Here is a 16,020-nt window from a genome sequence, read left to right as displayed (position 1 = left end):
TGGTTTTTGTCACAAGGTGTTGCCTCCTAAAGGAAGGGAGAGAGAAAACAAGAAAAGAGATGCTACTACCCCTATCTCCCTTTCTCTCTTTTTTTTTTGTGAGAGATTCTCAAAGGAGAAGAAGGTGATGGGAGGTCCCCTTCCTGTTTTTGTCACTAGGAAAGGCCCCGCCACCCGGAGAATTTGATTATTATCTTATTTTTATTAATTATTTTTTTAAATAATAATAATTAAATTATTCTTTTTTTTTTTTTTTTTTTTTTTGGGATTCCAAATAGACCCTTGTGGTACAAAAGATGAAGAGTGGGAATACACTTCCTCCCCTTTTCCTTCTATTGAATAGAAGGGTCTTTTCTACATGGAGAGGGGGGCCTCCCCTTATCACCCACCCACAAGCACAAAGCAAATGTTTGGGCCTATCTCTTAGTCCCAAAATTTCCCCATAATTTTTGTTTTTTTAGCCTACTAAGTATTCACAATTTAACTATGCTAAGGATTACAATATCTAAGAAATTTGTATTTAAAGCATGCCTTGAACCAACCCCACTTCTAAAATTGTGTTTGTGTTAGTAGGAAATCATAGGAAAAAAATGTCCTGTAATTTTTTTTTTTAAGTTTGTGCCATTGTGAGGGAGGAAAAAAATTCTTGGCCCTAATTCCTCTTGATTTTTTTTTCTTTTAAAAATGTTAAAACAGATAAGAAAACGAGTTTCTTATCGAACCAATACGAAAATGGAAAAAATTAACCAAAAAGAAATAAAATGATTCTTCACCACTCAGCTCTTGCTTCAACAATATGCTTATTACTTATAATTTTTTTTATTTCTATCGCAAATATAAACACTATAATTAACTCTCCCGTTGTCTCCTACAACAGTTCATACGTAAGAAAACTCTAATCAAATGGAACTTTTTTCTAATAGGAAAATTGGTCAAAGAAAAAATAATTTTCCTGACATTTTGCTTTTTTGTGGCAACACAAAGTATCCCTAATCAGGGTTTTGTTCATATAATAATACCAGGTTAAGTAGAAAATATTGAAGAAGTGACTTATAATATAAGTCTATGTAAACTTGGATAAAAAAAATGTTGCCATAAAGGATAATTTGTTCTATTGATATGAAATATTAAAATAAAAAATGAGAGTAATAGCTCTAAAACTAATTAAATTTAATAAATAATCAAAAGGGCGTGGCACGATTCGAACTCGTAACCTGATGTAAAGAGAATACCACTAGACCAAACGACCTTAGGTATCAAAAGGGTGTTAACTAATAGAAAGGGTGAGCCTGATAAAATTATTAAATTATTAGATAATTTAATTAATTAATGAATGTAAGCTCATAATTTTCCCATAACATGCCACATAGTTCAATTTATGCCAATTCATGTCAATCCAAGGGTGTAATGGTCTTTTTTATTTTTTATTTTAGAAAAATAGAAATTGATAGAAAAAAATTAGTAAAAATTATTTAAAATAAAATTAAGAAAGAAAAAGAGTAGATGTGACGCAGCTCCGTGTGGACACTCGTGGTGCCTCCAACTGCCGCCATTCGACACAACACCCTCTGCTTCAATTCGCTCGGGATTCCGATTTTCCGTTTCTCTCATCGCGGAGATTTTTTAGATCGTCAGCCTCTCTTTATCCAGGCAATCTCTTGGATCCTTCATTGAATCCGCTGAAAGATCTAGGGTTCATGTTCGGTTGTTACCAACTGTTATCTTTCTCTCGGTTCGCTGTGTTTGTTTTGATTGTGTGTGTGTGGGAGCGTGTTTTTTTTCATGTGGCCAAATCCTTCTAGATTTTGGACACTGTAGATGGATCAGTTGTAGGTCGTGGTAGCTATCTTCGTTCGATTCGAATGAGGCCGGAATTCTGATTCGTCGATTTTTCTCTATTCATTTTCTTGTTATAGTTTTTGCAGGTTCAATTGGTTTCACGCACTTGTAATGTTTTCGCTTGTTGGCTTCTCGGCTGCGAAATGTTTTTATGTTGCGCGTGAAGATTTTGAGTCAATTGACTATTATTTTGTACTTCGTCTTTGTAGGCATGACTTATTTTTATAATTTTGCTTTCATTTGCACAGCGAGAAAACATGTGGGGGATCCTGAGGCAAAAAGTTGGACGGGGGGGATTTCCTGCCTCGGTAGGATGATAAGCTCCGGTTCTTTTTTTTTTTTGTAATGATCTTTGTAGCATTACTATTTTCTCCTGCTCAGCTGAAGTCTGGGGTGCTGTAGATTCTTGGACAGTCTTTGCAAAGGATACAACCTGCAGCTTCTGTGCTACAGAGAACATTCTCTACAGCAACCAAGGAGGTAAATGTCATCTTTAATTGCTTATAAGAAGAATATTATTTTTATTGCGGGATGATGTTTTTAAGTCCTGACGTCATTATTCTTCGTTTATGATTTTTTACGTGATTGTAGCTTATGGAAATGACAGTACTGATAATACCTTACAATCAAGACAGATAACCTTAATTTTTTGCTGTTTGTCATATTGTCACAGATGACAGTGCGTGATGCTTTAAACTCTGCACTTGATGAAGAAATGTCTGCTGACCCTAAAGTATTCTTGATGGGTGAAGAGGTACTCTGAGCTAGCGGCAAAGAACTATTTATGTGCAAAATCTTTACTAGAGTTTTAGTTTAATGATCGACTTTTTGCTGCAGGTTGGTGAATATCAGGGGGCATACAAGGTTAGGCAAATTCAATGGCACTTGAGATAATAGATTTGGGTTGCTGTTGCTCTTTTAGGTTTTTTATTTAACTTTGTCTCTTTTTCTGTGTAGATATCCAGAGGTCTTCTGGAAAAGTATGGTCCTGTTAGGGTTGTTGATACACCAATCACTGAGGTTGCTGTTGAATCTTTTTCTTCTGTTCTGAAACATGATTCTAAGAATTGATGAACTGTCATTGCCATCAGCTTTATGGCATTGTCTGTCAAATAATCTCTGAATGATTCATCAGTTTTTTTTTAGACTACTTCATGAAATTTTGCTGAGACTGCTCTCTGGTGATCTTTGCTTATTGTCTTGTTCATCCATTCAGTTAATTAATTCTTACTACTACTTCATAGGCGGGCTTTACTGGGATTGGAGTTGGTGCAGCTTATTATGGTCTGAGGCCTGTAGTGGAATTCATGACATTTAACTTCTCTATGCAGGTTTGAGTCCCATCTGAGAATAACAGAAAAAAGATTCATTCTTTTCATTATGTTTTTGTGAGTTATGCATGTGTTTTTTCATCTTGTCTGCGGACCATGAGAAAACTTATAAAGAAATAGCACAACAATTGCCTGATTAGCTCTACTTGAGAATTTCCTGGTGAAACAGTAGATGCTATGGGGTGCTTCTACAAATTTTATAGTCATCATTAGGCATTTGTCTAGATATAACTTCTATTAGCTAGCTCTGCAGATTTACCTCCAAAAGTAACACAGTGGTTGTGAGATTTGATCCTTATTATTGTTAAACATAAAAGAGAATGCATATGTTGTGTTAAAAAAATAATCATAACTTCTTTAAAAAAAACTTTATAAAAAATTATAATGATGTGATATGAATTAGATATTTTGCAGGGAGTTCTACCTGTGATTCATTTGAAACTCCTGAAAGAAAAGAGTGATTAATATATCATTTGGATATCTTAGCAATATACAGGTGTCTAGGCAAGGCATACATAAGTATTGGTCTGTTGCCAATAGGGGTCTTACTGTTTGGCTAGTAATGCGACTTTTCTGTTAAGTTTTCAGTATTAGACTCATCCATCAAACATCATCTTTCCATCACATATCGGTGCTTTCATGTGGCTCTGCCTGAAGATGGATGGCGGTAGTCCCTGAAAGGAAGAAAACTAGTTTCTCTTCATAATTTGTGTTATATCTACTTAAGGGCCAAAGACTATTGCCAAGCACCAATATTTTGGACATCTGTCACTTATTTAATTTTTGCTTCATTTTTCTTGTAGGAGAATGTCAGATTGTGTTTGTACTGATATTTCAGAAATTGAAACGTGCTTTTCTTTCACAGGCAATTGATCATATCATCAATTCTGCTGCAAAATCATGCTACATGTCATCTGGCCAGATCAATGTTCCTATTGTTTTCAGAGGGCCAAATGGTGCAGCGGCTGGAGTTGGAGCGCAGCATTCACAGGTGATACTTTTGATTGGTCCAGTAACAAAACTTGTTCTGTAAAACTGAAACTGCTTTGCAAATTAGCTGAACTGGAGACAGATGCTAAGGTTTACTGTGTTGTATTTAGCTGGAAGTATAAAAAGGACATGAAATATGGTATTCATCATTTGAGATTGTGGATGCAGTGTTATGCAGCTTGGTATAGTTCGTGCCCTGGATTGAAAGTTCTTGCTCCATACTCGTCAGAAGATGCTAGAGGCTTGCTGAAAGCTGCTATCAGAGACCCTGATCCTGTAGTTTTCCTTGAAAACGAGTTGCTGTAAGCGGTTACACATAAAAACAGCAAAACAAATTTTGTCTGGTCTAATACTTGATGTGTGATGTGAGTCAGCATAGCTCAAAAATCTGCCATGTACTAGCTTACTTGGCATGCGTTGGTACATTACCGAGTGTTTGCTTGTGTGTGTTTTGGTGTATGCAGTGTGGATGTTTGTCTTAGTTCAAATTGTTTACTTCTACAGTGTGATCTTTATGCAATTTTTTCTCGTTAGCTTTTATCTAATTCTTAACCTGGATGATGTTACAGATATGGTGAGTCATTCCCTGTTTCTGCTGAAGTTCTAGACTCCAGTTTCTGCCTTCCAATAGGAAAAGCTAAGGTATAGAAATATTTATTTGTAGCCAAGAAAAAGATAATTGCAGGAGTGAGTTTCTTCCTTTTGTGCACAAAGATGTCTTCCCTTGCATTAAACTTCTCTTTGTCAACAGATAGAAAGAGAAGGGAAACATGTGACAATCACAGCTTTCTCAAAGATGGTTGGTTATGCTCTTAAGGTATGTTCTATTCTCAAAGATGGTTGGTTATTAGCTAGCTCTGCTAAGTGTAAAAAATTTTGGTCTTTTGGGCTCTCTTTTGGCTTTTGTTTGGTGATAGAAAACAGAGACTTTTGTTCTTTTAACCATTAATAGTTGCCAACTTTTTTATCATTTGACGAATAATAGTTGCAGGGCTTATCAAGATTTTTATGTTAATTTAGCAACTGGATAAGAGAGAAGGTATAAAGGAAATCTCTTTAGGATGGTGCTAGCATGTAAAATTTTGCGGAATGATGGCAAGCACTTATGGAGACATTTTCCCCAACTATTTTTTAGCAAATTCTCTTTGTGCAGCATAAATAAATCATGTTTAAACTCTTCTATTGTAATCTGCCGTTTCTGTCTCATCTTGTTTCTCCTGTATTTTTTAAATCTGCTTGTGACTCATGATTTGGTGCTGAGCAGGCAGCGGAAGAACTCTCCAAAGATGGAGTCAGTGCTGAGGTAATTCACCTGAATTCAGCAGTTCTACTCCCAACTGCTCTGCCTTTGATTTATGAATATATGATCCACTTAACTGTCCCCAATGTCAAGACAGGTCATAAATCTTCGATCCATCAGGCCACTTGATAGAGCTACCATTAATGCTTCAGTCAGGAAAACAAACAAACTAGTGACTGTGGAAGAGGGTTTCCCTCAGCACGGTGTTGGTGCAGAAATCTGGTTAGTTTAGTTTCCTCCATATACTCCCTCAGTGTTATTTTGTTACAGATTTGTTTATTCTAGTTGTCTTTACATTTGTAAGCTTTGGTCTGTGAGGAGCGCTAGCGTTCAGCTTTACTTATTTAGTTGTGTTTTGGAGTGAGATTTAAAAAGAAATAAAATTCGGTTCTTGGTTTTTATGCCAATATTATCCTGGTAGCAGTTTCTTAATCCTTGAGTATTGTCACCCTTTTTAGTGGAATAGTGTTGACTTTCTTCCTCAAAGATTTGTCCTAAACCTTATTCATTTTCTGCTGATCAGTGCATCCGTAGTAGAAGAAAGTTTCGAGTATCTTGATGCACCCGTGGAAAGGATTGCTGATGCTGATGTTCCAATGCCTTACGCTGCTAATCTTGAGAGAATGGCCGTTCCTCAGGTTAGTTTTGCTCAGAACTGTTACGCATATCAGGCCAAATCATTGCATTGGTAGTTTCTCTGAATTATTTGGAAATATAAAACTTTGAACAGGTTGAGGATATTGTCCGGGCTGCAAAACGAGCATGCTACAGGTCGGTTCCCTTAGCTGCCTCAGCTTAGCTTAGCCGTCAAATCGAGAAGCTGTGTTTCAAACATGGATACTTTATTCTGGAAATTGAATAAGACGTCTAAAACTGCCATGGATGGTGGTGGTTTCTCACTATGCGGCTGACAAATGAGGCTAGAAACTTTTGAGGTCTAATATTTTGCGGATCAAATTGCCAGTATGTTTTGTAAATGATGATGATGACGAAGCAGAGCCAATTTCAATAAATTTGAGTGCGAGTCTTGGACTGAATGTTTACTGTGCTACTCTCTCTTTGCCTTTCCGAGGAAATCATGGTTTCAAGGCTTGTAACTATAGCAAAACCATTCAATGTTTGTGAGGATAGAAAAAGGCCAAAGTAATCTTTTGCGCTTGTAAATGTTATTCTTTTTTGCTATTTTACTTGGGAAGAGTCAACTGTTGAGCAAATTTTAAGTTTCAGTAAACGTGGTAGTTCACAACTGCAACCAAGATTGGGTCGATACCATTTTTCTCAGGTCTCATGCGTTATTCATAAAGTAAAGTTACCATAGATCTTCTACAATTAACTCAAAAAGTGAAAGTAAAAGTAATTTTTTATCAGAATCTTTTGCAAAGAAAATTTATACTAACAAGTCAAACGTAGAGAATCTTGAATTTAATTTGTTAATATTTAACTAGTCTTATTCAAAATTTGAACTAAAGTCGTGTTTGGATAAAAACTAAATTGATTTCAGTTTCACATAGGAAAAAAAAAAAACTTAGGTTAACATCTACATGCTTCTACAAGATTTGTAGAATTACAAATATGAAATTTCATTATTTACACTCATCCTCCATCGAATTCCTCATACCTCTTCAAGTGGAAAAATGGTAAAACTACCTGAGGAATAATTTGGTTGGAATTATTTTCAGCAAGAAATTCCTTTTTTTTTTTTTTTTGCAAGACAAGAAATAATTAGACATTTCCATAAAAATACCTAAGAACCAAGGGCAACCATTTCATATCTCTTGTTTATTAATTTGATTTGGTATTTTCATGCAGATCTTATTCATATATGTAGTCTTATACTTAGAAGACAAGTTCCAAATATGGCAAATTCAAACCCACTCAGATCAGGTGGACGGGTTTGATTCAACTTAATTCACCAGGTTTTTATCACCAAATGAATTGGCTATGAGATCATTAACATTAATTTTGAAAAAAAAAAAAAAAAAAAACAGAAACATGAAAGAGAATCTTCCCTAACTTACGGATAGAAGGGGAGGCTTCAATCATAGCACAGGGAGAGGATACCATAAACCTTAAAACCTTTGCACAGGTGGGTGGGTAGAATTTGAATTGGCTCTGATCTTGATTGGTAAGGACCAACATTCTCATTCCTTAAAACAAACAAACGGACATTTACCTGTTCCTTCCATACTGCCCACTTGGTAAAAATAACAGTTACATTTACGTCCAATAGGGTAAAAATGAAAGCTGACATCCAAAGATATGGGATATACTTAGGCCTGAAAACCGGGAACACAAACACATGAAAACAGGCTTCTCAAGTGGTATCAGAGCACAAAATAAGATTTGAAAGGTCTCTTCACCAATCCATTTTACCTCCATGACCGATTTTGCAAGTGTTCGATTGAATTAGTTGATGTTTGACCTTCTTTCCATGTTTCCAGATGAATTAGTTCAAGTACAGCTTGGCTATCTAGGAGATACAGAATTTCCATTGCCAAACAACTCCACAGATGATCGTAAGCCTTGTTTAAATACCAGTGCAAACATAAAGATATGCTAACAAGAAGAGAAAGTGATTGAAACTTCAGTTTCTATCGTCTGCTTCCCTTTCTTCTGTTGTGTATTGATTTATCTCAGGTTTTTCAAGGTTGCTTAAAAACTGCTGCTCTAGATCTTAGCAATAAAGAATAAATCAAATGCAGGCAATAAAATTTCAATTCACACCCAATTTGTAAGATCCAATGCCTAGTGAAAGGATAGCATTAAAACAATGGACATGCAGTATTGATGCTAAACCCAAGGAAACCTAGAAGTTGAACTCGAAATCAGGGATCGACTGTTATGACTATTCCTGTACTGATTCAAGGATTTGAAGCAGAGATGATGTGAGGAGACTCATAGAGCTCTTCTCTCTTGAATTTTCCACACGCACAGCTTGCAACAGTCGATTAACATTACAGTTAAAGCAATAGAAAAAACTCATCCCAAACTAACTCCCTGAACTAACAACAAACAGGGGTGGCAGAGATGCTGAAGACGGTACAGTATACACATCATGTAAGATGCACCTTCTAATTTACAGAGAGGCTCCCAACAGTCTCTGATCGTAGGCCTAGGCATCTCTCTCTCTCTCTCTCTCTCTCTCTCTCTCTCTCTCTCTCTTCTATCTGTGGACTAGGTCAGAGTCCAATAGTCACAACTTCATAACCCTTTTAGTTAAAAACTGTTCCAAAATTCATAGTCCTTGCCATAGAAAGCTTAACAAAATGTGCCTATGATGATTACATAGAATCAAATTTACCAGTCCATAATTCCATCCCAGAACTTCATTGATTTAATTGAAACAAGCTTGTACGATATTAAAGCCACCAAAAAAGTCTGCAATTTAAAGAAACCTTGAAATGGCTCCAAATTGGATCATAAAAACAAGGAGCAACCACTGCCCGTTTAAGATAAGATAGGCTTGAGGCATCCAGTGACTCAGTACCTGTGTTCCAACTTCTCCTTCTCTACATACCACTGAACATACCTGTATCCAACACTTGCACTTTAAATCTTAATATTGACATTGGTGATCAAATCTACAAGCAAATGTATCTTCAAATACAAGTTTAGCTATTGCCGTTAAAACAAATGTCACATAGTGAGAAGAAGAAGAAGAAGAAGAAGAAAGAAAGAAAAAAACTGAAAGATGATTGCCTTAAGTTAAATGCATATCAAACAGGAACTGTTGTATTCAGTGCAGCAATACTAGGCCTACAAATAGAACTGGTATGAAACAGGATGCCTTGCATCCTAACCAATGATAAATATAACACCACAGAATTATATTCACATATTGAAACTCCAGAAAGTCCAAAGTTTCAAATAACACAAAAAAGACAAAAAACAGATCAAATCTGAAACATCTAACCTGGTACATTGAAGAGAAAGAAAAATGGGTAATAAGGACAAAAGAGGATTGAAGAATCACTTACGAGTAAGTGCCTACAAGTGGGGTGAGGAGCAGACCAGCACTGATCCAATTTTCTGAGACTTTCTTGTGGATTTTGTCAGGTAAACCCTTCCAAAGTCCAGGCATCACCTTCTGTTGGAAGGGGGAGAGTGAGTAAACTACCGCCTTCATGTGCACTGGGTTCTTACCCATTGAAGCAGGATGCTTTACTTAAATTCTGGATAAGTAACAGAAAAAAAGGAAGGTATTTTACTTCAAACAATTTCTTAAGTAGTTTGAGTGAAACTACTAGACTGAATCTTCAAACACAGGGGTTGGTCTTAGAACCTGAGTTCCCTACACTTGAAACACAACCAGGAAAAACAAACTTGATTCCATAAAAAAATTCACCCTACCAAACAAAATGAATCGTTATGAACTCCTCGGAACCGTCAGTAACTTGAAAAAAAGAATATTTCAAACGACTTGCTTAAAGTTAGGAAAAGAAAACCGAGAAGGTTTGCGTTCAAGAAAAGAAACAAATGAATCACATGAACCATCATTTTCAAAACAAGGAGGTTGGGGACATCAAACCGACTACTCGCAAAAGCATTCTCTCTAGCATTACGATCAGAACAAGTTTAAATTTGAAAAGTACCATCTAGAGAAATAATCAAACAAAATATAAAATTAGCCTTGTAAAGAAAAAAAAAAAAAAAAGGTCGGTTTCCATCCACAAGTATTCTGGTATTGAAATGAGTACCGTGCCCAAATCACCATCTGAAGCATTTCGGCGAGCACAATTTGATGGATTTGGCCATTATTATAGGGCAAAACCATGTTCACGAGAAAGAATGTTAATTTTCTTCACCACTTGGACCTAACTGTTAATCAAAGAATTCGATTATTCAACACCCGCTATGCGCTTAATCATCAGAATATGGAACCGATAAAAGCCCAACGCAAGAATTTCTCTTGTCAGGTGCAATATCAAAACTTCAGCTTACAGCTTGGGTTTAACAAAAAGACTGATTTAGGAAAGCACGCGTCGCTTTTTTCACATACATCAAAAGAAATGCTACTTGAATGGGATGTGTACGTGAGATCCAGCTTCTATATTAGGGCTTGGATTCATAGATCACAACATCTCAGAAACTCGAATGGAAACTAAAAACATAATAAAAGCCAACATCGAACGCAAAAAAAACGATCAAGATCAGCTGACCTGCGGCTTGCGATACGAGGAAAACGGATGATGACGGTCGCAGGCTTGAAGAGGAACCGGGACGCAGCAACCTGTACCCAGAACCAGAAATCTTTGATTTATGTGGGATTCATGGGCCATGTCAAGTACATAATGGGATGTCTAGGCCCATATGTGGAGCCCAGGCCCATTATTTAATTTGAAAGTAAGGCTGTGCGAGACCTAACAGTTAATAAATATGAAAGCAAATGGGCCTTCTAATATGGGCCCATTTAAAAAGGTTCGGAAGGAAGTCAGAAAGGATTTTTCTCTTTTTTGTTACATATTTGGAATGAGATTAATCTAATCTCATAATTAGGGGACCCACCTAGTACCACCCTACTCTTCTAATGTGGGTGCACCTAATGTGAGTTCACTAGGGTTGACCAATAAGTGGTACATTAAAGTCATGACCACCATTTTTATGCTCATAATATGTAACATTAATCTACCTCACCTAGTAAATGTTCGACTAAAAACATATTTATTTCTATTTTTTGTCATAGAATGTGAGATGATATCGACCTAACACTACATAGTGATGGGTTATAATAAAATTTAAAATTGGTTATGTAATTCAATTCGATAGAAGAAGTATACGATAAGAAATATGTTTCTAGACAAACTAATGTTTACAGTAGAATTGTACCTCTTGAAGAGGTGTATATCTTTGAAATATCCGTTTTTATCGCCAAAAGCACTTCCATATCTCTATTAGCTACTAATCCATGTACCCCTAGTGAGAGGGTGCAAAATAGAATGAATCGGTAAGTATAGGGCTTCTTCTCCCTTTCTTCTTGCTCTGGTGGAGAGTTGCCTCTACTCTTTTAGCTCTGGAGGTCGGCCTATGCCCACACTTACCTCTCTCTCTTTCTTTGAGTACCCTACTCTAATAACTAGAGTTGACTTTGGGTTACTAGAGTTTGACTCGAACACTATTTGCTACACTATAAGAAATTTAACTTTTTTTAATGATTTTTTTATCTAGAGAAGCCTATTTTTTCATAAGAAAATATTATGGGCAAAATTTAATTTTTCTGCAAGAATGACCCCTATAAAAAACAATTGTCAACAAAAATGAATTTCATCGACAATAATTAACCATTTTTCAATTAAATTATTTTGGCTCAAATACAATTCTTGTTGAAATAATTTTAATTTATTTTTTAAATTAATTTCAGACAAAATAATTTCATTGAGAAATATTTTTTTATTTTCATAAAAATAATTCTTGAAGAAATATATTCACCAAGAAATATTTTTATATTTTTAATTTTATGTAGATTTCATGTTTACTATTTAAATTATTTAATAAAAATATACATTTATATGATTGAATATGTACAAAATATACACAGAAATATATACAAAAAGTATAAAATAAAAATAAAATAAAAAGTCCAACAAATTTTAATATAAAAATGTATGTCAAAAAATACAAAAAAAAAAAATGTTACGATGAAGGACAAAGGTGGGAGGAGCGCGTGTGATCTTTGAACTGAAGCAAGCATAAATTCCAAAAAGCCTCATTATAATCTAAAAAATGAATTTCACAAGAAGCATTATGCATTGTGTGAGGTCATCAAACTAAAATCTTGAATAAATCAAGAATTATAAATAACAATACAAAGACATATTGTGGTGTTACTATCTCACGATACAGTATATGATAATGCATATTACTACCAAACACCCAATGGTCAACAATTTAGTAGTAAACTCAACTAACTATAGTTTCAAATTCAATTAACAATTAGACTCCCTACAATATATATCTAACTAGTGAGCTTCCCTAATAGTAACTTTGTACTGATGTTAAGGAGCAATAGCTATTTATAATCCGTAGAATGTCCAACATTCAAATGAATTTATGACAGTGTCAAATGGGCATTTAGTAGCCAATTGAATTTACCAATGTTTGTAAATTCAATTGACTTACTAAGTTGCAGAATTTGATATATCAGCTATTATTGAGGGACAATAGCTACTTATAAAACTTAAATAGAAGAAGATTCAAATATACAAAAGATACATAACATAATAAGAATTTTTTTACATAAATCTAGAACAGTTGAAACCCCAACTAGATGGACCATCATCAATAATTTGCAAAACTAAAAGATAGATGATAGAACAAAACCTAAACCAAGGTAGACAAAAACCCAAAGAATCAACATTTGTAGGAAGGTTCAATCCTTTAGCAAGAACAAGATTTATTTTAAGAAACCAAGGAAACAAATCCAACTATGCAGAAAACTATCTAAATCTCAACTACATGATTCCAACCACCCTCAATCACATGATTGTGTCATAGGAGTCCAAAACTCAAATCTTACATAAATATATTTGACCATGTAGAGGAAATACAAGATTGATCGTTAACCTTAAATACCACGCAATGATACAACACTTAAAATCGAACTAATTAAAAATAAGTCATAAATCAATAACAAGTAAAAGTTGTTAGCAAATATTTCTAAATTAATAAAGAATTAGGCATTGTTGGATGAGTGAGCAATTTCTTTTCACATTTTTGAATGGCCATTACATAGATAGCAAAATTTAAGTCAAGTTTCTCAAATTCTGACAAATACTTACCAACTTATTTTTTGAAAGATTTACCAACTTGTTTAATCCTTTAATAGTCAACCTATCTATCTGTTGTGGTCATGGGTTAAGTACATATGTCTTCCGTTCCTAACAGGCTGATATTTTGGGTAGTATTGGCTAGGTGTTTAACATTTGGTATCAGAGCAGGCGTTACGGCACAAGTTCGACTCCCAACAGGTGCGGGTGATCGCGAACCCCAGACGCAGATCATACTATGATAATGTAACAACGCCCCTCGTCGCTATGTGTTAAGTCGTCGTGGTCGTCGGCTCATGACGGTGGGTGTATTGTTGTAGTCCTAGGTTAAGTACCTATGTCTTCCGCTCCTAACAGACCGGTATTTTGGGTAGTATTGGCTAGGTGCTTAACACTATCCATTTTATTATTAGAGATTATACAATATGAATAAACGCATGTTAGAAACATGACTACTCATAGAAACTCTCTCTAATTTATCATGCGGTAAAACTCTTGTCCACCTTCTTTGCTATTTGTTCAATGTGTGCAATAAATACTTTACTTTGCATGCAATGTAGGATGTTTAATACATCAAAGAAAAGGGAAAACGATACATACATAAAAGACAAACAAAATGATCCAAAATCACAATGTTATCTTGGTCAATTAGACGTAAAGCATTTGAGAGCTCTACCTTGGTGTCTCTTTCTCCAATTTTGGTTGTCATCGTGTGTATAAATAAATCAATGGCTTTGCTACAATTATTTGATTGGTTTGTTAATGGCACTTTTCTCCACTACACCTTTATTGCTACAGTGGAACAATGTATGTCCTTGGCATGTAAATGATCATGAAAATGTCATTGCATGAATTAGAACAATGAGTATTTCTCATCATCAAATTTTTGGTTTTCATCCCTATTAAGTTCATTGGATGTTTAAATTAGTGAGTTTTGTTTGCCAAATTCTAAAATGCTGAAGTATTTGTTTAGCGGTCAACCTTTATTTGTAATTGTTCCTCTTTGAGAGAAACTATTAGAAGTAGGTGCAAGAATCTATTATTATGAGCACTACTTTTCAACCATTTCCATCCTAGATTCTTTTGTGTACCTAGTAGGTCCTATATTTTGGGTGGTGTTAAATGGGAATCAAATTTCAAAGTGAAAGTAATGTTGCAAGTGATGTTAATTCATAAAGAACTAGTTTTTGCTAATTAATATTGACAATCACGGTGACCGCAACCTTGACTCAACAACATTGGATTAATTTCTCATAGAATATCTAGCATTATAAAAAAATTACATACAACTGTTCTTTTAAGAGCATAATAAAAAAAGATATTGTAGGATAAATAAGTCTTAGACATCCAAGGTATAGTGTATGTTATCTGGAGCCATTGTAGTTTCAAAAAACATAAAAGAAATAGCAAAAAGCAGTTTAACAAACGCATGACACACCAATAGAAGTTGACAGGTGAATCCTAGTCCATCTAACTTGAGTACAGAGATTTGAATTATGACAGGAACTTTAAAATTTTGAAACTTCTTTGATGTGTGGGTCTTCTGCATATCTAATTGATTTTAAATGGTCCAAACCAAAGTATGTTTCTATAACTTTCTTACTTTTTCATAGAGAACTATTTATATGCTCTTAATAACAAATACCACACCTTAAAAATATAGATAAAATTAATGTTTTGGAGTCTAATATATGCTTGTTTGACTTCTTCTTAGCAAACATCCTTTTTCTTGTTCTCCTTGGACTCAATTTTAATTCTTTATTTGTAACTTACTCTTCCTTTTGTTGAACTTGTTTGTGACTAATCATGGATTTGTTTGAAAGTTATATCTAAATACACTTGTAAATATGAATAGTACTATAAAGCTACCATTTCATCGTCATAAAAACCATAAGATCCCAAAGCTCTTGAAATCTTGAGCTAACATCCCCGTTTGTGAGAATCACTCCCTCTTCTTTTTGTTTAGGGTAGGGCATCCCCTTGCCTGAGTTGGAAGATGAGGGTGAGGTTGAGGTTGAGGGTGTCAATTGTACCTATTTCCCTACTTTAATATTTTATTTTGTAAAAATAAAAAATAAAGAAAAAAACTTACCTGATTAGGGATCCGAGTAATTGTAGACAATTACCTATTTACCATTTATAAAATGGAGTAAGCGTTATTCCTTACCAAATTCTATGTCAAAATAATTCAGTAAAGTTTTATTCGAGTGAATATATGTATGAGATAAAACATGATTCAGGTGCTTCTTTCTAATGATTTAGTAATATTATTTTAAGATTTTTTCTATACATTAGAATGATGTTGTACTTAGGTTTATATCTATATAACAAAGTGATTTTTGATAGTTCTATAGTTTTATTTTTTTAAGCTACTTTTGTTATTATTTCAGTAATTTATTCACTTACCAATTTGATAAATGGGTGAATACAATAGAATAGTTCATGTGGATCTGTTTATATATCATTTATACCCCCTAGGTGAGGCAGAAACACCTCCCTAGTTGTCGATGACTGAGTAGTGAAGGAGCTGGAGGGGGTTTAGGGGGGGCATCAATCCATTCTCCTTCATCTTCACAAGTGGATCCTACCTGTTTTATCTAATTGGTTTACAATAATCATATATACTACTAGAAAATATTATAATATACACATTATAATAAATATTAAAAATAGTAAACTTATAACATATAATTGAAGGTGACCTAGTTTAGTTGAACTTGATTCAATCTTGTTTAATGGTTAGTTGACCCAAATGATGTCATTTAAATAAATAAAAAATTGATCAGGAGAGAAATCT

General features: G+C 34.6%; 2 protein-coding genes across 2 annotated transcripts; one reads left to right on the top strand and one right to left on the bottom strand.

Moving 5' to 3' along the window:
- Positions 1–1,535: 1,535 nt before the first annotated feature.
- Positions 1,536–6,624, top strand: LOC137962603 (pyruvate dehydrogenase E1 component subunit beta-1, mitochondrial). Its single transcript, XM_068809570.1, has 15 exons — positions 1,536–1,650; positions 2,088–2,147; positions 2,242–2,319; positions 2,513–2,593; positions 2,677–2,703; positions 2,797–2,859; positions 3,084–3,170; positions 4,036–4,161; positions 4,329–4,462; positions 4,730–4,802; positions 4,912–4,977; positions 5,425–5,463; positions 5,558–5,682; positions 5,984–6,098; positions 6,191–6,624. The coding sequence occupies exons 2-15, from the start codon at positions 2,097–2,099 to the stop codon at positions 6,257–6,259; spliced, it is 1,134 nt and encodes a 377-aa protein (XP_068665671.1). The 5' UTR covers positions 1,536–1,650; positions 2,088–2,096; the 3' UTR covers positions 6,260–6,624.
- Positions 6,625–8,442: 1,818 nt separating this feature from the next.
- Positions 8,443–10,701, bottom strand: LOC137963639 (cytochrome b-c1 complex subunit 8-like). Its single transcript, XM_068810792.1, has 3 exons — positions 10,620–10,701; positions 9,438–9,632; positions 8,443–8,989 (listed from the first exon to the last, which is right to left on the bottom strand). Exons 2-3 carry the CDS (start codon positions 9,605–9,607, stop codon positions 8,941–8,943), a joined length of 219 nt encoding a protein of 72 aa, XP_068666893.1. The 5' UTR covers positions 9,608–9,632; positions 10,620–10,701; the 3' UTR covers positions 8,443–8,940.
- Between the last annotated feature and the right edge of the window lie 5,319 nt (positions 10,702–16,020).

Source organism: Aristolochia californica, unplaced genomic scaffold (genome assembly GCF_029961685.1).
Source record: "Aristolochia californica isolate CCGP_79_NKW_82.1479 unplaced genomic scaffold, dmAriCali1.0.hap1 SCAF_4, whole genome shotgun sequence".
Lineage (NCBI taxonomy): Eukaryota > Viridiplantae > Streptophyta > Magnoliopsida > Piperales > Aristolochiaceae > Aristolochia > Aristolochia californica.
This window is presented reverse-complemented; position numbering and strand designations above follow the sequence as displayed.